Source organism: Otolemur garnettii, unplaced genomic scaffold (genome assembly GCF_000181295.1).
Source record: "Otolemur garnettii isolate 467f Iridium unplaced genomic scaffold, OtoGar3 scaffold00015, whole genome shotgun sequence".
NCBI classification, from domain to species: domain Eukaryota; kingdom Metazoa; phylum Chordata; class Mammalia; order Primates; family Galagidae; genus Otolemur; species Otolemur garnettii.
Genome location: NW_003852410.1, coordinates 13615198 through 13639268, shown reverse-complemented (window position 1 = coordinate 13639268; position 24071 = coordinate 13615198). Strand labels below are relative to the sequence as shown.

The 24071-nt window shown below is 44.8% G+C and overlaps 1 protein-coding gene across 3 annotated transcripts in view; it reads right to left on the bottom strand.

Annotated features, from left to right (window-relative positions):
* Nucleotides 1-24071, bottom strand: part of PDZRN3 (PDZ domain containing ring finger 3) — a 235080-nt gene that overhangs the window by 32469 nt on the left and 178540 nt on the right. The window contains exon 1 of one of the 3 annotated variants that reach the window (XM_012802551.1): nucleotides 15828-16154. The exons of the other annotated variants lie outside the window; for them this stretch is intronic. Coding sequence (XP_012658005.1) covers nucleotides 15828-15896 — 69 coding nt within the window. The 5' untranslated portion in view covers nucleotides 15897-16154. Of the gene's footprint in view, nucleotides 1-15827; nucleotides 16155-24071 lie in introns of those variants that run through there. 3 annotated transcript variants of the gene reach the window in all.

Genomic DNA, 24071 nt, shown 5'->3' with positions numbered 1-24071 from the left:
TAATATATACTTCTCAAATGAAAGAAACAACTTAATTCTAGCCCAAGAATATGGGGAGGGGGTGGGGAAGGGGAAGGGAGAAGGGTGGCTGGGTGGTGGGAGGGTAACGGGAAAGATCACCTATATTTCTGTCTAACAAGGGTACAAGTGATCTTTTCTAGAACTAGAATGTAAATGTTTTGACACAATGACTATGCAAATGACATGAAATTTATGTGAACCAGCTTGATGAAAGTATTTCAAAATGTATATGAAAACACTACACTGTACCCCATGTTTGCATTAATGTAATAATAATAAAAAAAATGCATTTGGAAGCTAAGTTGGACACTCCAAGGCCCTAGCTTTATCAGGAGGTAGTCCCAGGGTTAAATTAAGGACCATCTGTGTATGTGTATAATAAAGGGATTAAACTGTCAAGTACCAATGGGGGAGGGGTCAAGGGGCTGATCCTACCAATGGGTTTTTCACATCTCTGTTTATTTGGGACAACTGAATGTAAAGAAAGAAACCATCTGTGGGGTGGGGTCTGAGCCCCCCCCCCTTGGTATGCAGCTATTTAATATAGGTAAGTAAATTAGCATACTTTCTTTTTTCTATTTTTAAAAATTATCAACTATAGTTAGCAAATTTCTAGGATATAACACAGTATTACTAAGAGAGTAGATGTTAGATGTTGCTGTCAGAAGTCTAAGACGACGGGCCCGTGTTCAGGTTTGTATGTTGGGATACACCATTGTGGTAGCTGCTGCAGTGTAAAGAATGGATTGGGAGAGGCTGGGAGGGCAGGCCCTAGCCCAGGAAGAGTAAAGAGATAATGAGGGAGTGAAGCCCTCCTAGCTTCACAGGAAGCTGAGTCTCCAGCAGATAAGTGCCTTGTCTAAGGGACATTCGCTATTAAACAGTAGCTCGGCAAGCCTGAACTTGCCCTCTTGTCTCCAAATATGGTAGTGAAGCTAAAATACAAGACAATTTGTAAATGCCAAATTTCAAAATCTTGAAATGAGGAGCTGGGTAGGTCCTAGGCTTGCGGAGAATTTTCATCATTCTCCTATTAGACTGCTGTGTGATTGATTACAGGCTCTCCATAATGGGCTCTGGGTATTCGGTCACTGGTCCTTCTTGGGGGCTTCCCTCAAGAAGTATTTGGACACTGAGGTTACCACCTGTTGTTGTTCTGGCCCCAACTTAGGTACTGTATGTTGCTGGAAACTTCCCATCCTAAGGTTCTGCAATCATGCATCTCTACCCATAATGAGGTTAGAAGCAGAAGGAACGATGTTTTATTCTGCAGATTGGTAAGAAAAGCCACTGAATCCTGCATCTCAGCACGTCTGTGCAAAGTGGATACATTTCCCAGCCTCAGCTGGGGAAGCTCTGCTCATTCACTCCTAAAACTTTTCCTTTTAACTCTCATCATTGGACATCAGTGGTTCAACATAGCATTGTGATGGGTAACTGTCTTCATTTTCATTATGAAAATGTTCATAATCATCTTTTCCCTCTTCTCCCCATAAGGAAAACCGAAGTCTGTGGTTCACAGGACAGCCCTTGGTGCTCAGGATTTCTCAGAGTGGGGAGCAGGGGTCCATATTTTATTCTAGTGAGTTACTGCAATAGAATCATTTTGGAGAGCAGTACTGTGTGTCATGTGGGGTTGGTGAATACCATTTTATTGCTTAGCTCGTTGACCACAAAATTTTCGTGGTTTAATTTTGTTTGTCCTAAAAGATAACAGAATTGTAGCTAGATTAAATGTGAATTATTCTGAATTTAGGTGAGAGGAAAAAGTATTTGCCTCTGTTTTGCTATGTAGGGACAGAAATTTTATTCAAATTTCGAACTCTAATCAAGGATGGAAAAGTTTTTTTTTCCTCCTAATAAGCTCTATTTTTTTTTTTTTTTTGAGATAGTCTTAAGCTGTTGCTGTGGGTAGAGTGCTGTGGCATAAACAGCTCACAGCAACCTCAAACTCTTGGGCTTAAGCGATTCTCTTGAGTAGCTGGGACTGCAGGTGCCTGGGGATTTATCTATTAGTTTTTGGTTGCAGTGGTCATTGTTTTACCTGGCCTGGCTGGGTTCGAACCTGCCAGGCTTGGTGTGTGTGGCCGGTGCCCTACCTACTGAGCTACCAGCGTCACCCTAATTTTTAATATGTATAAATACTTTATATAGGAATAAACATGAAAAAAATGAATCCCAATGTATCTTTACTGAATTGCCCAAATGTTCATAGTTTGCTGAGACCCTTCTATGCAAACATTCTTTATTACTAGAATGTACACATTCTAAGTAATCTCCACTGAAATATGCAATTACCTAACGGTCACTGGGAGAAATCAGGGCAGAACTTAGGTGAATGAGTGGGAAGAACCGACACTGGAGACATCTATGTTGGGGGACACAGAAACCGGGAAGGTTAAAAACCTTTATGAATCAAAAATAAATTTGTACTTCCTAGTGATTTATAAGTGTGATCTACAAATGGCATGAAAAGAATGATATCCCAGGATATTTATTACCTGCAAAATGGGAAATAAAATGACTCACTCTCTAGACTTCACAGGCACAGAAGGGCTTTAAAATATGACCACATTATAATAATTGATCCTCACTTTTGTGATTAAATTTAAAAAGCTAAGAATGGTGAAATAATTCCACATTTTAGTTGCACAGAACACCCTGGCATTTAGGAGACCTGTGATGTGTTTGTAGACCCAAACAGACCCACGAGATTGAAGACGCATGTGGAAAGTCTAAACCCTACCAGATTGACGTGTACGTGAGTTAACAGGTGGAGGCTGGGAATCAAAGTGAAGAAAACATTACATGCCCACCCAAAGAAACCATGGGGACTTTCTGGGCCTCAGGCTGGCAAATCCTTTCCCACCCTAAAGTCAAGTCCTGACTTCATTTTCTTGTTCTTAGTTTTGGTTACATGGTGCATCACCTTAGGGCAGTGGGTCCTTCAGACCATCTCCCTGACTCTCAGGTGCATCAGGGGAACACAGGAAAGATGGACACCTTGCCCGTGGACTCCTGGACAAAGCTTATTTCAATGACAAAACAACCCTGGGTACACTGTAGCCCACGAGCACTGGAGTCACTCCAGAGGGTTGGCCTGGCCAGGACACAGTTCTGAAATCTCCCTTCTGTTGTCGAATTGTTGGAATAGTGAAGCAAAAGGGGTTGCTTTTAGTGAGAGGACGGGGAATAAAAATGGTGGCAGGCACATGGTATTTTTAGCATGTGGGCCCGATCCCTATGACAAAAACCTGCAGCACTTTCTAACATGATTTATTAGACACGGGTAGAATTTGCTAGAAACCTACCAGAACAAATCATCTGGGAAGGAATTAATGAACTGAACCAAAACCCTTGACAATGCAATTGGAACCTGAGGAAAAGTAGGGGTTTTTCTGGTTCCCCCAGAAAGAGGAGTACCCGTATGTGATTTTGATTATGTCAAACATAAGGCTGGAAAAGGAATGGGACAGTTTTTTAAAAGTCATCAGAGGGGGAGGACATGATGGGGGACATTGATAATTCTGATGCTTAAGTGTAGTTAGCAAGTGCGCCCGGCTGGGTGGAAATGCGCTCACGGCTTTGTTTCAGCAAAATGGTGTGTGGGTCTGAGAAACAGAAATGAGCTTGCTGGCGGCAAAAATATGGATCCCCCTCGCACAGAACGGCGGAGAGCAGCCACGGGAGGATGCAATGTTTGTCTTCAGTTGCTTTGGGCAGCGTAAGTTTTCCTCCTACTTTTGTTTGGGTCAGGGATTTTTCCTTTAAATCTTTTCTTAGTTGAGTTTAAAACCAAGAGTACGAAGCTCTCTAAGCTTTCCTTTGACCTCATTTCACTGTGCCTTAAGGATGAGCTTACTGAAAAACGTGTTTTGCAGCGGTATCATCCGCTAAGTGTGTCCAGAGGAAATCTCTGGCCGCGTCCTTGTCCTAATTGCTATCCGAGGCTCTGCAAACCAGCTCTAGCTGGGGCTTCCACGGGCTACCTCTTGTTTATGTGAACATATGACTCTTCTTTTTTAAAATTTGTAATGGGAAAACCTATGTTCCCTTCATTAGCTTTTTAGTTTGGAGGGGGATGTGGTTAACATGTTTAATGCCTTTCCAAAAAATGTCTCCCTTTAAATGTACATTGTAGTGTCACACTCCACCATCTACACAGCGTTTTTATATGTACTTTCGTAAGTGTTTTCATATGCTGGAGGTTGAGCAGCATGTGTCAAGCGTGGGGTAGCCTCCTGGAAACAAAGCCCTCTCTGGATAGGAGACAGCATATGAGACATTTACACAGGAAAGTATAAATGAAATGCTTTCTCCTGAAATCCGTGGCTCCTTCTGCCCTGGAGCCTCTGCTTGGCTGATGCTGACTGCGCCCTAGTGAGATGGCTCAGGAAGCCCAGCCGGGCCACCCATTGGGTCTCAGCCTCTATTTTGTGCCCTACTTCTTGGTGGGGGCCACCCACTGTGCTGACCACCACTGCCTTTTCATCTGTGTGGTAAAACTTGGTCCTAGCAGTGCTGTCAACCCAGAGATGGAAAGGGACATCCCTCCTTATTTAATCTGAACCTGAAGCCTTTTCTCCATTTCTACCTCTGCTCACTATTTTTTAAAAAGCTTTGGTCTTATATACTTCTCCGGAAAGCCCTGTTCCCCACTGTTCCTTTAAAGAAAATGACTTAGCACCAATGATACCCAAGGATGTCCACATAAGCTGGCCTTCCTGGATCTATTCCCATCACTTTACCTGTTCTCTCTGAGACCTTCATCCCTTAATGATGACCCTCCTTGACCTAAGTTTGGAAGCCCAGCTGCTTCCACCTCTTCTAGACTCTTAGAGCTCAATACACCCCTCGGATACCAAAGTCTGCAAATGCTCACGTCCCTGATACAATGTGGTGCAGTGTTTGCATCTTACCTGTGCACATCCTCCCATGTACTTCAGTCCATCTCTAGATTACTTTCAATACCTACACAGCACCTAATTCACATGAATTCAATGTATTATTTGGCATAAGTTTTGCTTTTTGAAACGTTGTGGTATTTTTTCCCAAATATTTTTTACTTTTGTTGAACTAAAACTATGGCTGCACGACCCACAGATCCGGAGGGAAGACTGCATAGCGCAGCACACAGAGCTAACCCCATGCCATAAAGGTCCTAGACACAGAGGCTCCAGGGCAGAAGGAGCCAGGGACGCACACACAGCAGAGCTCACTTGGACACTCCCACACCCCAGGAGAAAGAACTTGGATTCCTGTGCTTTAGAGGAAGAATCTAAGGTTCAGAGACACCTTTTTCACAGCCACTCAGTGGCAGAGCCCTGAAAAGAATCCAAGTCTCCCCCTTTCACAGTGATGCTCCAAGAGAAAGGGGGCTCTCTGCAGGCTCTCCCTCTGCATGTTGCCCAGGGAACACAGTTAATTCCGCCCTCTGGAAAACCGGGTGATTATAGAATGGAATCCCTCTCCGGGTTTAACAAAACAAGGTGAACTTCCACTTGAGCAAGACATCACATTGATCCCTCATTTAACCTTTAAAGCTGCAAAATAACCTCCATTTTGCAGAGGAAAAAAACGAGCAGTTCTGGTTTGGGTCTTTGTATGATGTTTTTAGAGTAGGACCACATTCCTTTGGAACATTTATTATAATTGTGTGCTCAATGACATAACTATATAAATGGCATATTTAATTGACCCCATCTCTCTAGAATGTGAGTGCCTTGAGGGCAAGAACTTGCCCTCCTGTCCTATTGCACGATGCCAGGAATGCTGGAGGGGGGTACCCCCTAAAAGGTGTTGAAGGCTTGAGTGAGGAAACCTGCCCAAGCTCAAGTCTATCACTGAGTCAGCCCTGAGTTATGATTTTGTCTGCCACTTACCAGTTGTGTGATCCCAGGAGAGTTGTCAACGTCTATAACCCTTAGTTTGTCTAGCTAAACTTTAAGGGGTTGTGTGAGAATGCCATGAGATTGTGTATATAACAAGTGCAGGGCAAACAATACCCAGAACTATTTATCACTGTGAGTATGAGGATAACTGACCCATTGAAAACGTTAATTGTGGGCTGTCACTACTAATTCAAGGAGAACTCATACAATACTGAAACTCTTTCCTCCTTCCCCTGGCTGTGTCTTAACCACGCTTGGATATGGAGCAGATGTGGTTCTCAAACTCCATGGCCAACTGGAAAAGAATCCACTGACTCTTGTCATTAATTTCTCCTTGGTTGCTTCCTCCCCTTTCCTCTCTGGGGAACAGCCACTTCTCAATTCCAACCCCTGGAGGAACAGGAACAAGAAGTGCAAGTTGACTGGGGAGGGACAGATTTAGAGGGACATGCTAGACAACTCAAACTTGATGTCCTGGGAAGTGGCCATGCACTCAGCCCAGTACTACAGATCTTAGATTTAGAAAGTTGTCAGAGAGAGAAATAATAAAGGAGAAAATACGAAGCCAAGTTTATTAAGGAATTATTCCAACTAGGACCACATCTATGTATGCAGCCAGTGCAACATACAGCGGCCAGTCTGTGAAATGTGTAGTATCTGTGTTACAAGTTATCCATGCGGTCATGTCACACTAGCTTAAAAGGAAGGTGATGTCAGATACAAAATGCCATTGAGAGTCTGAGAGGAAGGACCTGCTGCTTTTTATCTCCTGACACCATCGGAAATATTGTTATGAAGGATAGCAATTTCTGTGTTTTGAGACTCCCCAAATAGAAAACAGCTGCTTGATAAAGGAAAATTGGTTCATATTCTTTAGAGTTTTCTTTTATTAAAATGCATGTCACTTCTAATGTTGTGTGCCACAACCACGGACACTCTGGGGCAGGGGAGGGGAATAATTAATTGTCACGTATGGCAAGACAGGGATGTGTCTGTGTTATGGCAAACTGCTAACGCGCTGGGAGAAAACTGCTATTCTCCCAGATGTCTGGCAAATTAACTCTGCTTTCACTGGGTTAGTGCTGTGCATAGTAAGTGTCTGTCTGCATTATTTGGTTCACGTGTTGTTTGCAAAAACAACAAACTTTCTGCCTCTGATTTAAGATTTCTTTAGATAGAAACATGCAACCTTCGAGGAAATGGGTTTACAAAAACATTAGTTCTGTCTCCTTTTATAGCAAATATTATAGGTCAAGAAAATCTTACAGACGCAGAATGCTTTATGTTATGAAAAAAATTAAAGCAGTAATTTGTGAAGATCTTCATAGCCAGCCAAGCCCTTTCTTCCCCTATTCCTATTTCTGATGTACTTTCCTTTAGAATTTGGGGTAGGGGAGGCTTTTAACATATCCCTTCTTGGGTTTCCTCTTAATATTTTTATTAAATATTGAACATGTTAAAAGATTTCTTATATGTATACATATGCAGTTATAAAGAATGCTATAATGAACACCTATAAACCCACCACCCACTTTGAGGAAAAAAATACACCACCAATCTGTCACCTTGACAAGCTGAACACCAAATGCCCATAGGCCAGCAGCAAAAAAGGTAGCCTAGAAAACAAGGTGGCACTGGAGAGAGACCTGCTGTACCAGGTGTCAGGAATTATTATCTAACTATAGTGCCCTATAGGGCAACAATTGGTACAGGGTTAACACACTAACTGATGGAACAGAACAGGAAGGCCAAAAACAACCCCAACTGCATAGAGAAATTGCCATTTCCTCTTGAGAGGGAACAGGTCAGCTTTTCTACAACTGGTACTGAAAACGTTCTTATTTATAAAAAATGAAGCTGGACTCCAACATTAATACCATATGTAAAAAGTAACTGAAAGACAAAATTTATATAAAATGTTCAGAAGAAAATACAGGTGAAAATATTTCCTAACTAAGATTCAAAAAGCACAAACCATAATGAGAAGTGTATTTGACTATATTACATTAAGGGATTTGGTTCCCTGGAAAACGTCACAGAGAGAACGCAGAGACGAGCCACCAACTGGGAGAAGCTGTTGCCAGCTGATGGACTGGTATCCAGCTAAGATTTAAAAAAATCCTACAACCCAGAGAAAAGGATGAAAAATCGGATGGAGAAGTGGGCAAAGTTTGAGCAGAAACTTCACACACAAAAACTCAAAAATGGTCAATGTACATACGAAAAAAATACTCAACTTTATTAATCAGTGTCAAGAAAATTTGAACCACAGAGCTCACATGCCTAAATCTTCATATTCACTATATTGAAAAAATTAAGAGGTCAGACAGTACCAAGTGTTGGCAGGAACCAGAAACAACAAGAACTCCTCTACCGTGATGGTGGAAAACTCTTCGACATTAGCAAAGCTAAGGAGGCATGTACCTTAAATGCTCTCCCTCCCAACCTTTCACTCTTCCATTCATATTTAATTATCTATGTATTTTAAGGCAGTGGTTCTCAAATGGTGGTCCCCAGGCCAGCAGCATCTAAAATCTACCGGGTGAGGCACAGCAGTGCTTTAACAGGCCCTCTAGGGGATTTTGATGCAAGTTCAAGTTTGAGATTGTGCTACAGCAGTGGCTCTCAACCTTCTTAATGCCGCAGCTCTTTAATACAGTTCCTATGGGTCGCGACCCACAGGTTGAGAACCTCTAGAGTCCAGAGGACTCTTTGTACCTTGAAACTTAAACACGAGATTCCACTCTTTACTAATTTCTACCTTTACAAGCCAAACATCAAATAGGAAAAAAAAAAAAGAGACCGAGAGAATGGCCTTCCTTCCCTGTGAGGGTGGAGAGTAAGGTAGGGTGAGCACTCATCTACTGGGAGACTACACAGACTCACTTAGGGGACAGTTTAGAATCCCTACTAAGACTTCTACAAATATCCATCCTTGGGCACAAATCTACTTCTATAAATGTATATTAAGAGAGGCAAAATGATGTTGTTTAATTGTCAGATATAATTAGGCTCTCTATGAAAGCTCCCAGACGTCGAGTCTGTAAATCCTGCCCTCATGGTGCAAGCTGGACAGCTCTCAGGAGAAAGAGGGCCAGCCCTGCTCAAACTTATTTCCCTCCAAGTTCTGCAAATTAGGAATCATTTGGGTAACAAAGTCCTTCCTAAAAATACATTCTCTTTTGGCAGAAGAATTCTGCCCATCGTCATTCACATTATTGGAAATTAATTACGTTCTTATTACTATTGTGGAGGGTGCATGGTTTAGGAAGATACAGGAGAATTCTAGAGCTTGGGGTAATTTGGGGGAGAAATGTGTATGTATCTTACAGACAAAACTTCAATAGCCTTCCATTTTCTACTTGTAAACTAGATATCACAGAACAATTTACTTGAAAAAAGTCCTCAAGCAAAATAAAATATAACTTTTTTCTTGGTATTAACTAACAGATGGTTGGATTTTTCAATCCGCATGTAAATGTCGGAGATCTGACTTTGCTGCCTACTCATTCAACACAGACTTGAGAAAAATCTGTCAGGAAGTTTAGGTCACCTAAGAGTTCTCCCTCTTCTATTTTTGGTTTAACTTAAAACAGAGACTATCTTAACATCCACCCCATTCACCTGGAGGGCTTGTGAAACCGATTGCTGGGCTCTGCCCTGGAGATTCTGGTTCAGTAGATCTGGGGCAGAGCCTGAGAACCTGCATTTCTCACAGGTTCCCAGCTGATGGTGATGCTGCCTGTCTGGGACCATGCTTTGACAACTAATGACTTAGAGGAAACTTCTAGAGACTTTCAGCAGTCAAAAAAGCTGTCCTGCTTTTCTGCAACTCAAATCAAGACCATCGTGCAACACAGCGGAACACCAGTGCCCAACATTTCCCCTCATTTACGCGCTAGTTCAGCTTACCCGTTACCACAAGCCAATGAACATAATCAAATTTGAGAAAAATATTCTTCTAAGCAGGCGATCAGCAGACTAACAAGAGACCCCTTCCCCAGCGTTTGCCAATGAACACCCAGCTCACGATGCCCTTGGTGAATGAGTGAAGTAGGACAAATCCATTTGTGACCTGTCCCAGGGCAGCACGTGCTGGTCAGCAGCGGCGTTCTACATTTCATCAACATTATGACACTTGCCACATAAAGGAAGGTGATATTGCTAGAAACTGGCTCTGGGGGCTCTGGAGAGTGAAGGCAGTGTTCCCTGCTTAATCCCACACCGGAGAGAATGCAGAGGGTTAGCAGGGCTCTGGTGTGGCCTCGCCCGGAGCTGCTGACTGTATTCTTTTGTGTGCCTGCCCCCCGTTTATCCATGACCTTTCCCTGCAATATTAATGAATGCAAGAGAACTCATGTGTTAAAGCTGCAGTTTTTCACTATTCCATATGTTTCCTCTCTGTGCAATGGCAGGTGGGTGACAGGAACACAGAGAGGGGCTGTCTTCTCCCTTGCGTCCCCACACCTCCTGCCTCATGGCAAGAGGCATCTCTGGAAGCCTGGGACATGGACTCATGTGTCATTGCTAAAAACCTTTTCTAGACCAAAGGGAGACCCACTTGATAACATTTCTCATTCAGAACTTAATTTGGTAAACAGGTCCTGGATGGTTACTGGTTACGTGCCAGAACTGGGGTGTCGGAAAACAATGCAAAGTCCCTACCTTCATGGGGCTCATACTTTCCTGTGGGGTACGAGTTGGGAACAGAGAAGTTAACAAGTACAGGAGTTGTGATAAGGACTAGAAAGGACATAAATAGTGTGCAGAGAGATTAACACAGGAGGGGAGTGAGGGGGTCAGGTACAGTCTCCAGGGAGAGGGGCCTTTAAACGCAGTCCTCAAGGATGAGACGGCAAACCACATTGCAGGTGGAAGGGAATGGCCAGTTCCAAAGTTTGAGAGGGAAGGAATAAGGTGGTTTCTGGGTATTGAAAGGAGCCCTGTAGGACCAGGGCAGATGACGGTGATGTGACGTTTATGGGAGAGGTAAGAGGAGGTCAGATCACACAGGCTCCATTAAACAACCCGTCAGGGGGGCAGGGGGCTGAGCACACTGAGGCTGGTGGGCTGAATGAATGAGAAATGAGTCTTGTGCCTCCTTTGTTCTCCATCCTGACCTCCTTGGTCTAAACTATAGTCATTTTATTCAACACTTGGTTAGTTCTCTTTCCGGCTTCCTAATAACTATTAATGGTATCCTCATCCGCCACAAACACTACAAAATCCAACACGTTCAGCCAGCCATGTGCTGAGAGTAAAAAGAGTGAGTAGATTGCTGTGGAAATCACAGTGTTAACAGGGAGGCCAAAGTAACATATAATATGGAAATGGGGTGGCGGGAAGTATAGGGCTACGGCAGTGGGCAGGCTCCCTGGGACCACTCAAAAGGGCACCCAAGCCAGGATGGTGGCAAGCACCAAAACGCTTTTATGGTTTCCCAAAGCTGGAGACAGCAGAAAGAGAGACGAGTCCTGGTCCCACCCTAGGCTATTCCCTTGTATTTCTTAGTCAACATAAAAGTGGTTTACGATCCATTGTTAAGCGATGAGAAAACAACAGCTAGTGACAGATAAATGCCCATATATTAGGGTAGGCCCTGTACTCAGTCAAGAGCTCCAGTTTGTTGAGGCAGGAGGAGAGGGGCTTGCTATTTCAATACCTGCGTTGCCTAAATGAATTCAGAATGTGAAACTGCTTCTAAAACAAAGCTTTTAGAATTGATGAGTTGTTTAAGCAAACACACTGCTGTTTGCAGGAAAACTTTGCCAGGTTCAACACCGCTGTGTGGAGGTCAAGTTTATGTTCATCCAATTAACCATCATTAACTCTGTCCATACTTAATCAAACCATGACCCAGATGATTCTCGGCAGACTCACAATTGCTTTGCTCGACAGGAGTAAATTCATCTAATTGAGTATTGCATGTAGCTAATTAAATATGAAAATAGGATTGTGTAGAGTCAGGTTTACAGACATCTCCATAAACTTGATTCTGATTAGTATGTAGGCTCGAAATCTGTGTTTTTCTAGCAACTGGCTAAGAGACTGATTTGGTCACAAATCTATATATAGATTGTTTTCTGGGAAGTCACTGTTACTGGGTCAAGTTTTTACTTTTCATAACTAACAACTTCAGTGGCATAAAAGCTACTATGTCTTATGTCTTATATGACAGTTCCTGTTATTAGCGAGAAGCCAAAGGACGTGGGCTTGCGCAAATCATCCTTCCTTTGGGCTGCCTGGGAAGCTAATGGGAAACTGGTGCTACTCCTGAGCTCATTGATGTCTTTGCCCACCACTCTCCCCTGATGCGAGAGACCTGGGGCTCCACTGAAACTCTTCCCATGAGGTGCCAACCAGCACATGGGCTGTCTGAGGATGTCGGTAGGGTCCTTATGATAGCCCCAAAGAGGCAAAAGTAATTTTAAAAAACTAACGCAAATGTTCCCTATAAAGTTGGTTATCTATTCATTGACACTGCTAAAATGTATATAAGAAAAGAATTCACAGACTTTGGCATCATAGTGCACATGTGACCCTTTCTCCCGCCCATCACCTTTATTATTCCTTTGTGTCAGTTTCTTCATCTTTAAAATGGGCATAACAGCATCCCTTATCTTTTCAGGCTCCTGTGCAGACTGGATGGGAAAATGCACAGCAGGCATTCAGCATAGTGCTGGCATGTGGTGAGTGCACGATACATAAGTGATTGTTGGAGTCAATATTACTACAGTTTTAGACATAAGTTTTCCCTGTCCTCTTGAAAATTTGCATGTAGTTTTAGGGAAATTTCTAGTTTGAAGCTTAAATCCCAACCAGGATTATTTCCTTGTTCCCTGATCAAATCAGCAAAAGTCACCATGACATTAGGAGAGGTGGAGAGAATCAATGATACTTCCTGGAGTACCACTCCTTTCACCTCCCCCGCCCTCCATCTGAAGAGCTCCCTCAAAGCATCGGTATATTGGCCTTTTGCTTGTTCTGGTAGGACAGCTGGGGAGAGGGCTGGTGCTTGGCCTGTGATAGAGTCACCAGCACCAAACAGAGCCACAGAATTTGCCAGACCTATACTACCCCACCCCCATAACCCCGTCACGTCACCGCCCTTAGCTCGGTATCAGCCACAGCCCAAGAGTTAGGAGATTCCCTATCCCATTTCCTCCAAAACGTGAGATCTCCTGTGCCAATTAATTTAGCCAAGTAGAGGACTACATGCCTTGATTACCTTAAAGCATCTTCTTTTCTTTATAGTACTTCAGAGCATTCAAAGTTACTCAGGACAGGCTCAAGTTTTCTGGAGCATGAAGCAACTGCTAATTTAAATTTCAATTTTTGATAGACATAGGTTCCCCCTTCCCCCCCCCCAAAAAAACACCAGTTACCATAAAGGCACAAAGAACTGCTGTACTCAACTGATCTTACAACCCCCAGGGTAGGCAGGAGGCTTCCTCTCCTCTGAAGTGCTTGAGTGTCCCCAAACATCTTGGTGCATCCTTTAATGCATGGTACCAGTCAATGCTATGTCTGCACTCTGCGATGGACTTTAATGACCAGACAACTTCATGTGTTGTTGTTGTTGTTTTTCTAATGTGATTAAAGGTACAATAAGGTATGTGTGCAACAAGAGGCAGAGCCATTGTTCTGCATCATTAAGCTCACAGCAGCCCCAAAAAGAGACCGTAGGCAGCTTGCCAACAGCCCTAATGAAGAGCATCTCTTTGAATTATCTCTGGATGAAGAAAGGATAAAGTCTGAGCCCTGGAATATTTGATCCTCTTTGTGCTGCTGTTACGAGGGCTTACTGAAGCCAGGCGCACCGGACCTTCTGGAACTGTAATTTATGGAAACCTTAATTTCTCTGCTCTAATAAGGCTTTGCATAATAAGAGCGTGAATGCAATTATTAATTCCTGCAAGTGTTTTGTGAATTCCTTTATGCTATGGTTCAAGACTCCCAAAGAATAGGAGAAAGCGGGATTTTACTTAGTTGGCACAAGGGTAATGGGTCTGAAAAGTAGTTTGGGTTTCTTGAAAATAAATCTGCATGGCTTCCTAAATTGCTGACAAAGTGTATTCCAGATGGAAGTCATTTATCAGCAATTTACTGCACGATGCTTTGCCCAGAAGTATTTCCACATAAATTCACCTAGTAAAAAACAAACAAATAGAACCCAGAGATCCCTCTTTTCGGGGCAGGGTGTGTGTGTGGTGGGGACACAAATAAAACAGATTAATAAAAGATAAGTTAACAGAGATTGGCCAGAGATGTGGTACACTTGCCTTTTGGAGAGTGGTAAATGATAGATCCACAACAATGAATGCTAATAAGTTTTGTGCACTGATGGCAAAAAGCAATATGTGTACTTTTTAAAAGCGAGCTTTTGAACTACCTTTTAACTTTATTCTGTGTACTGTTTGATCTGCAGCAGTGAAAGTCTGTAACCTACCACCTTGCTCCAGTGATGGTGTCTGTTGTTCTGTTTCACTTCTGCTCACTGAACTCCTTGAGAACCCCGGCCCACTGCATGGGATAAGTTAGCAGAATGAAGATTGCAACACACCACCTGACCACACAGGGATGGGGCCAGATTAGCAGTGGTGGCAGCATTTTTGCCTAAGGTTTCCATCCCCAGCCTCCTTTGAAAGAGACAGGAATCAGAGTCCTGAATGTAAAGACACAGGTCAGAAAGGTATTTAAGATGTTTGTTTTTTGAAAGATATGCGCCCCTTTTCACATAGTGGGGACTGAAATCCTCAAAAGGCTTAATAAGACCCCTCTCTATGCCTCTGTGGGGAATGCGAACAGACACCTTTTATCCACCCAGGGTCATTTTAACAGTAGGTTTTGTCCGTAGAGGCGGCCCAGTCATCACTCCTAGCTGTGTCTCTTTAATGGATCGCGCCCTCTGGTGGCTCATGAAAAAAATGACATCCAGCTGAGGGCGCCTGAAAATCTTTTCAAAGTCAAATCTGGCTCTTTAAAAAAATATATTAATATGCCATTTATTGTTACAATCAAGAAACATGCACCTTTTGTTTCTCACTTACTGTTACCACATGATGTGTTTATCTGAAAATAATGTCAGCAAGAGTATTTTTTTCATTACTGAAGAAAAATTTAAAAGAGAATGATTTAAGGGGAGATTTCTTAACCACCAACGTAGGTTCCCAAAAGAAGTCTCAAAACCAACTAGTTTAGGATAGGACTTGAATATTTAAAAAGAAAACACTCTGCAAAGAAGTAAGATAACTTGTCTGGGTTGTATCATAAACATCCCCTTTCATCTCAACCCAAATTTCATGTTGTTAGCAGTGTCCTAGAAGGTACGACAAGTTATCTGTTGTGAATGACAGCACCCAAGATCAAGCCACTTGCTCTTAAAGTTCTTAAAATTTTCAGAGAGAGGTATAGAAATGGCAAGTGTGAAGCAAAAATCTGAACCACATGTCCCATTACAAGAAGTTGCTGAAAGAATCCAGTCAGCAGCGGGCTTGCACGCTACTGAAAAGAGTGCCTCGTAACTATTTGTAAACAGACAAAACCTTGCAAACATTAATCATCGTCCACGTCTTCTCCAACTTGTTCAAAGACTGGGTGACCACACTTTGACCCTTCCAGTTTGACACTCTGAAGAGAGGTCAGTTATAAAGGAGCCTTGTGCCACGACTGCTGGAAACACATTTTATGACCTTTAATATCTATTTGTATTTTCAAATAGAGGTCCTCAAGTGCTACTGGAGGAGAAATTTTATTAGAGACCTAACAGAAAATGTATAGAGAACTCAGAAAGGCTGCCTCATTCAGAACACAAAACATGCACAACCCCCCCCCCCCCAATTCCTTCCTGAGAAGTTACACTCTCTGCCAGGTGAGTGCCTATACACCTCCACAAATGAAAATGCAATGTGTTACCTGACAAACTTCATAGAGTAATTTGTACTGCTCCTCTTGCTTCTGCAGACTGCACAAACTGCATCCCATGTTTAGAGAAACGTCAAAGGAAGGCTTCAGTACTCGCCAGCACCCGAGAAACGCAGGCTTAGAGAGGAGGCATCGAAGGTTTCCTCGGAGAGCCTCAGGTGAGTCAGGCGGCTGCAACACTTCACATTGGCATTGCTCTCTAAGGCTGGAAAACAACTCTCTTCCCCCTTCCACGCTTCCCTTCCTCCCCGCGCAGCAGGCATGCACGCACACACATACACACACACGCACACCACTCCCTCCTCCGAGTGACTCTGGCAGCTGGATTGTGGTCCAATGCACACGCTATATATACTGCTGCTCATGCATATTAATCAGCTCTCATTGACTATTCATAACAGACAATGATACAGAAGCTATAATTGCCAACTATGACAGTTGAAATTTCTCTAATTAACAAGCAAGTGCTCCAGTGGTAGGGAATAATAAAAGACACTAACAATTTTGCAAGCCATTTTCTGGCAGTTACAAATAAACATGACTGCATTTTTAGCGAGGTCTCTTAGGATAATCCCTAATGTGTTTCCGCTAAGTAGGAATTCATTTTTAAATATATCATAAAATCTCTGATGATATAAAATGTATTTAATGCTGCAGCTAATGATGGCATATAAACAGATTTTATGGAAAGGACATGTTTTGAATAATGCCCATACAATATTTAGCGCTTTACAAAGTTCTAGGAAAAATGCTCCACACATGAATAAAATATAAAAATTTAAATTGCAAGATAGATTCGTGAGTATGCAGAGTGGCCTGGGGTTGTAAGGAGAGAGGGTGCCCTACAGGTGAGTAAGCAGATAATCACTCCCAAAATGCATTTTCAATTCCGAGAGCAGAAAGTTATTTGTCGAAGTGCTGCTCAGCTCACTGGAAGGGAGAGAGGCAGCCGGCTCTATAGATGCCGCCGATATTCCAGAGATCATATTGCTGAGCTAATTGTCCCTGGTTACTCCAGATCTCCATCTGATGTTCTTTATCTGCCTAAACCTCCACAGCTACGCCTGGCCTGGCGTGTCAGGAAGAGCGGGGAGCTGTGAAATCACACCTGGATGGTGAGCAGGGTGGCACGTAAGAGTTTTGGTCCTTGCTGCTTTGCTCCCTGCACTCCCTTCCACCCTGTGGCCCACTGAGTAAATGTGACAGCTTTTCAAAAATACGGTTTTTCTTAAGCGATCATTCCACTGGCTGAACAAAATGCACAGGTACCTTTCTCCTCAGTAAAATGGCCAGTGTTTAAAATTCTCACAGCTGCTTCCAGAGCCTCCACCACCCGCTTCATTTTACAAAGGTTTAACTGTCTCTGAGGAGGACTCCCACGTCCCCTGCTAAGAAGTGTCATGGGGCCTGAAGAATAATGCTCCCTTTCTCCAGGAGCCGAGACACACCTGGAACGTTAGCGAACCAGTCCCAATAAAATCCCACATGGGCTGGCGGCCAGCAGAGGCATCTGGCCCCATTTCTCAGACAAGTAGATGAGGCATGTCACCTTGACTCAGACTAGTTCACGGCCCTGTCTTGCTGGACGGGGAGGTTCCAGATCCTCACCTGGTGTCACTGCCACCAACAGGTGGTGAGGGCAGCGGCAGTGGGTGCTGGCTTGCTCCCATGCTGTGAAGAGCCTTATTGAGCCACAGGCATGTTAGTGGCCGTGGGTCTCCTAATCCCTAAATGACAGCCCTGCCACTAAGTGCCTTGCAGAGTTCTGCGGCAATGATTTGAGAACACAAAGGGTGCTCAGACCCAAACCGGAGGTCATGCTTGTTTGCTCCCCTTGCCTCATCCCCACCCCTCGTCTATCAGGAAGTCTGTGTGTTCCACCCCGTCCACTTCTGCCGGTCACCCCTGCTATGCCGGCAGCTCTCGCCTGGCATCAGGAGCATGCGCTGTCCTGTCTGCCTCCTCTCCTGTCCGCCCGCTGGTTACAGCCAGCCACATAGCTGCCTGCTGGTCTTCACAGAGCAGAGCTAGGAGTACAACGCCGCTTGCCAAAAAGCCCTCCAGTGACCTCCCATCACACTCGGATTAAACCACAAAGCCTTCACCAGGGCCTGAAATACCTGGCCCTGGTCCATCAATTTCCCTGCACCCATCACCTCTCACCCACCCTGCTGCTCACCAGAGGGAAGTCTCTCTGCCAGAACTGCTCTTCTACACAATCTCTGCTCAAATAAGGCCCCTCAGAGAAGCCTTTGCTGGGGACTTGTATGAAGTCACTTCCTGATCCTCCAGAATACCATGTCCCCTTATCCTGTTCATTTCCTTTGCATCACGTTTCAAAATCAGGGATGATTCTCTTCCTTTATGCTTATGTGTTTACTGACTGTCTTCTGTACAGGTGGTTTGGCTCCTCCAAGGCAGGGACTGTGCCTGAATTTCCACCAGTCTAGGCCCTGGAAGGGTGACCCGGGCAGTCCCACAGACTCATAAATTACAGTACATGATGGTACTTGCCACCACAACTGGCAATTACCATGATGGAGGGGAAGATGTGGCATGCCTGGGTGTGCCCGTGAGGAAACGACTTCCCAGTGAGGCTGGTGCTCCTTCCCCAGAGGTTGCAGGCCTTTATATTGCTTTTTACCAGGTTTGTGGTCTCACAGTTCATCTTTTTGCTGCACATCCACACGTCAATGTAGAAATGGGCCCAAAGCTAAGTGTTGGGGAAACTTCTGTAACTCCTTTCATTCGTTGTTACGAAACTCAGTATCAACCTGGGAGAACGGTAATGCACATTGCTCTGTACTTCAACCCAGGGGCTCTAACTTTCTGATCTTAGGAACCCTTTATACTCTCAAAAATTAATGAGACTACCCCAACGGGCTGTTGTTTATGTGGGTTATACCTGTCTGTATCATATTAGAAAAAATCAAATTTAAAAATATGTATTATTCATTTAAAATAGCAATAATCAACTATTACATATTAATATAAATTTAACATTTGTATGAAAAATGACTGTTTTAAAAAGCCGGATTTTTTGATAAGAAGCACTCTTTTGCATTTTCTCAAAACTCCTCACAGTCTAGTGTCCTTGAAGGTAGCTGGATTTCCACGTTAGCTTCTGTGTTCAGACACTTGTGATATCCTGTCAGGTAGCCTCTGAAAACACGGTACGAATGTGTACTCATAAAAGAATGAGAATGAAAGAGAAAAATGACATCTTTATGTTTTAATGAAAATGGTTTTGACCTGGCAGATCCCTGGAAACAAAGCATCCAGGATGCCCAGGGGTGCCTGGGCCACACTTGGACAACTGCTACAACAACGAGCCAGGTGTCTCCGAGCCTCACACAAACAGGAAGAATAGAGAGAATCTTGATAGGAATTAAACGTGTGGGTGGTTTTCTACTCTTTGATCAATACGTGCGATTTGGAATCAAAAATGTAAAACACTCAGGTACCTATTATGCCTAAAACAAGACTCACCGCAGTGATTTTTTTTTTTTTTCACTAAAAGTACCCTTTATTTGGGGGAAAATCACCCAGCACATTTAGAATGTTGTTTTCTGCACAGTGCATTAGGAAACACACAGCTGCGTGAACGGAGGTTCACCTGTAGGAATATACACGTCGCAGCATTTATTAATACTGATCCACGAGGCAACGTCAGTGCAAAGAAAGTCTGTTAGTCACTGGAAGTTACAACAGAACTGTTTTTGAGAGAACAGCTGTCCCAGTACAAATGAAAAACTACTGACCGCACAAAGGCACACATTGTTTGATCAAGAGGCTTAACGTAGTTTTCAAGTTAGTAATTGCATCTTCTGAAAGTGCCTAATAAGCTCAGCAGAGCACAAGGCACTGTGCTTGGGTGCTCTGCACCCTCAGATGCCAGCCTCTTCCTGCCTTCACGGAAATTAAAAATAAAGTGCAAAGAAGGGTCACCGAAGAAAACACAATGGGACTAACAGAAGAGGCAAACATGCGCAGGGCTTCAGGTGCCCAGGCAATGCCCTTAACAGTCATCCTTTGAACTTCCAGAGTCATCAGGGATGCTGCAGAGAGTCAGCAGATGGAGGCATGAACTTACACTCACTCAGTTGCAGAATGAGCTCTCTAATTCAAGCATATTATTTTCAGCACCCTGGGTTGCCAGGTTGATACCTGAAATATGACCACCCTGTCTCCAGCGTATGATGGGCACAATTCTCAGCAATGTACAGACTTCCAGTAGGGCCAGAGGGACTTGTGGCAAGAGTCATCTCAAAAAGGAGGAGCGGTGGCAGGGCCCAGGAAGAAAGAAAAGGGTGCCTTTGGAAAAACACAATCCATTTGGTGGATTCGTCTCCTCGGCCGGATCTCCCACACGTGCCTACTGGCTCTGCCTTTCCTAGGGCTCTTTTCAGCTTCCTTCCAGATCACATCGATTTACTAACTTATCCTCATCCTGGTTTGAACTTTACCGTCCCCTCAGTTCCTGTTGTACACCGTGGCTGGAATAATCCTTACCATGTACACACGCATGGTCCATAAACCCACCACCCTCAAGACACAGTGCAGACTCCCACGTGTGGCTCCACCCCCTCCGAGTTGCCCCACCACATCTGTGTCCTCCCTGGACATGCACTTTTGTCCAGCAGCGCTGAAGGAACTTCATCAGGTGCCGTCATGCCTCCTTGACTAGACACAGGCTGTGCCTTCTGCCCTGAGCGCCCAACTTCACTGCCTTCAGGTGACCCACTACATCTCACCGCCGCTGTCCCAGGAACCCTCCTCAGAGCCTCCCAATTTGCAGCAGGGGGTTATTCTGTGTTTGGCCGCTCTCTTCCTCCTGGAGAAGGCTCTTCCATACACAAAGCAAACCCCATCAGCTATGATGCCCACCACCTCCTTCCTTGGGGGTACTCAAAAGTGCCTGATGAGTAAATTCAGTGGCTGGTCTTTCCGGACAGTCTGCTCTGCACTAGACACTTTTCTGGGCTTTGAGAATATAATAGTGACCAAACAGACAACAGAGGCTGACGTGGACCTGAAGTCTGCTCTCACAAGAAGGGTAAAGCAATCCAGAAGAATTAAAATTGCTTTCTGCCTTCAGCAGGACAACTATATACCCCATATATCAGTCTTGGCCAGAGATTCAAACTCAATCTGTGGAGGAAATAGTGTAGTAACTCCTCGTTAACCCTCACCTTTGTCCAAGTGACTTTTCAACAACTTGTCTGAACCGCATTTAGCAAGCGGCCACTGGTGCTTGAACAAGAAGAGGTTGCTAGAAAGACAAGTGTGGATAAAAATCATCATAGTGAAGAAAAAAAAGGCCACTTCAGAGATGTCAGGACATAAAAACAAAATGTCAGATTTGTTGCAAACATATATAATAGCTGTAAATACAGTTTGTGTTTCTGAGAAGCTATGTAAGCTCAGAACACCTGCTCAGGCCCTCGCATCTTATTTTTAAAAAGGAAAGGATAGTTTTTCTTTGCCAAATTGACTGAGGTGCTGCTGTCTTGTCTCAAGGGCATTTTCTCTGGGCTGCAGGGACCTGAGGATGCACTGGCTGCCTGAGCCTGACAGCTTGCTGGGTTTGCTGCAGCCATATGGAGAGCTGTGGGGGGCAGAGGTACGGTGAGGACAGCACGTTATAGTGGTTGTCAAACCCTACACAGGCCAGTGAGCATCGGCCTCCAAGAGTTGGTCAGGGGACCGCAAAACAGGATGCTGGACAATAACACAGCAAGAGCCACAAGGGCCAGCTGTGAGGCGGCCAGGACCCAGGCAGAACCTGTGGCCAGTGGGAACGAGCACCAATGGGCCTTGAGGTCAACAGATCATCCAAGATTTCTGACAGGCTTGGGGCCTACAGATGCCCCTGTGAACCGCCTTTATGCATCTGGGGTCCCACATGGATGGTTTGAGTGCCTGGCCTCTCCCGTCACTGGTGACAAATGGGCGCCTCCACTGCCTCAATTAGATTTGAAATTCCAGAAGGCAGGTTCCTAAGTCATTTCTGTGACCCCTGAAATGCCTAGCACCCCCTCCCTCCAGGCGCCAAAGGCCCTCACTACCATTTGGGATTAACGAGTGTGAGTTCCACATGAGACTCTGGCGCGTGGGGAATGGGGCAGGGAAGTGTGGTGGGTCATCTCAGCCCAGGCTGCCAGAACAGCCTGCAGAAAGTGTGGGAATCTCACAGCCTCTTGCCTTCCCTGCCTTATAAGGGGGTAACCCCTACTGGGTTGTAAGGAAGACAGCTCCTTAAACAGCCTGTGATATTTCTGGAACACAGTCTGTTGGTGTTCAATAAACCAGAGGAAAAGTGACAAACTTGGGGGTGGGGTGGGAGGAGAAACCCCTTCCAGCAGGAGTCTAGAGATGTCAGAACATAAAAACAAAAAGTCAGATTTGTTGCCAACCTTTACTGTAAGGGACCAAAGAGTAAATTTCTTACACTGTGTGGACACTTTATGGCCACCCTGGATATAGGTACTTACAGGACCGCCATTTGAAAACGTAAAATACCTTCTTAGTTTGGAGGCTGCACCAAACAGGCTGTGTGTTAGACTTGGCCTGTGGACACTAATTTGCCAACAAGATGGTCACAGCCCGAACAGAGTTCTCTGCTGCTCACTGATGACAGGCTGAGGAAGTGACCTCACCTCACCCGGGAGGGAACTGAGGCGCAGGAAGGCAAAACAATTTACCCAAGAGCACACAGCCCACAACCGGCAAAGATGAGGTCAGAAGTAAGACCTCACACCGTCATTCGGAATGCTGGAGTGTGCAAACATGCTTTAAAAACTGGCTTCTCGCTGGGAACTGGAAGGGGTTAGCAAAGGTAACAGTCTCAGGAGCACAAGGTCATTAACAATGCTGGTCAAACAGGCAAACTCAGTAAATGACTGGCTTTCTACACAAGACAGGGCACGGTGATGTGTCCCTATCTCATTCTGGATATGAAATCATGATCTTTTAATATTCATAGCCACCAAACAGCATGACCCACAGGAGTCCCTGCTGAATCTGGGGGATAGAAAGTGTCTCACACCCCGCTGTGGTCTCCTGGCTCACATGAGTGTGATAGTTGCATCAGTGGCTTCATTCTGAACAGCATGTGGGGGTGACGGGCATTGTGGCTCTGTGACACTAACTAGTCTCCCAGCCACCCCAACGTGGCTCCTTCCTGGGAACTGCGTTGACCTGCTCTAACCACTGGACATGGGGTTCCACCTGACAGCAGGAAAGGAGATTCAAGGCCTGGAGTCCACGCAGGACAGATGGAAGCAACCAAAGGGCTGTGTAAATACTGGAGATGGAACAGTCAGCGGGGGGAGGGCATCAGGACAGGATTTGGGGGGATTCAGATGGGGGCATGCAGAGCCTTCCGAGTCCTGGGTAGCTTAAGCCAGGCTTAGCTGTGAGGGGAGGGACGCTTGAGGGCAGAGATAAGGCATGGGAAAACAGCACCAGTGGTGATATTAGGGATTCAGAGAAATGACGAGAATGGCAGAAAAAAATGTTAGGGGACAATCTGAGTATCACAAAACCCTGAGGGAAGGGAGATGTGACCTCATCTCATTGAGGTGAAAGGTTATAAACTGTATGGCGTGGCATCTTTAACATTTTGAAATAATAGGTGCTCATTAAAAGAAAACCCAGTCAGGAGCACTGAAAAATTAATAGCTGTCACCTAAAATACGAGGTGGGTTTTGGGGACATCTTCTGATAAATTTTTGAGAGCTGGCACACATGATGTTCTGTTCCCCACTGAAAAATGAGCAGAAGCCAGGTAAAGCTGTGCCTTGAGATGGGGGTACGTGGTCCCTGTACCCCAGTCCCTCCCAGGCCTCCTCACTGGCCACTTTCAGCTGGAATACACCCAGGTGTCCAGGTCCCTATGGCACTGGTTAATGGAATAGCCGCGGTGTAAGATCACAGGTGGGGCCTACAGTCTCCAAGCTTTGGGAAGCCAGCTCTCCTCCCTCCCTCCCTCCCTCGCCCGTCCTCTCCAGCCCCTCGTTCCCTCCTCCACCTGAAAGGAGGCTGTGTTTCCTGTGAGCTCACTTCAGGAGAGGGTGTGGGAATCTAGATGCTCTCACCACACCCCACCACTGGCCCAGTGGGTGTCAGTGCCTTGCCCCATACCTGCCACCAATTCATTCACACCTTATTGATTTCCTACTATGAGCCAGAACTGCTGTTTGGTAATAAAGCACACAAATTCCCTGACTTTCT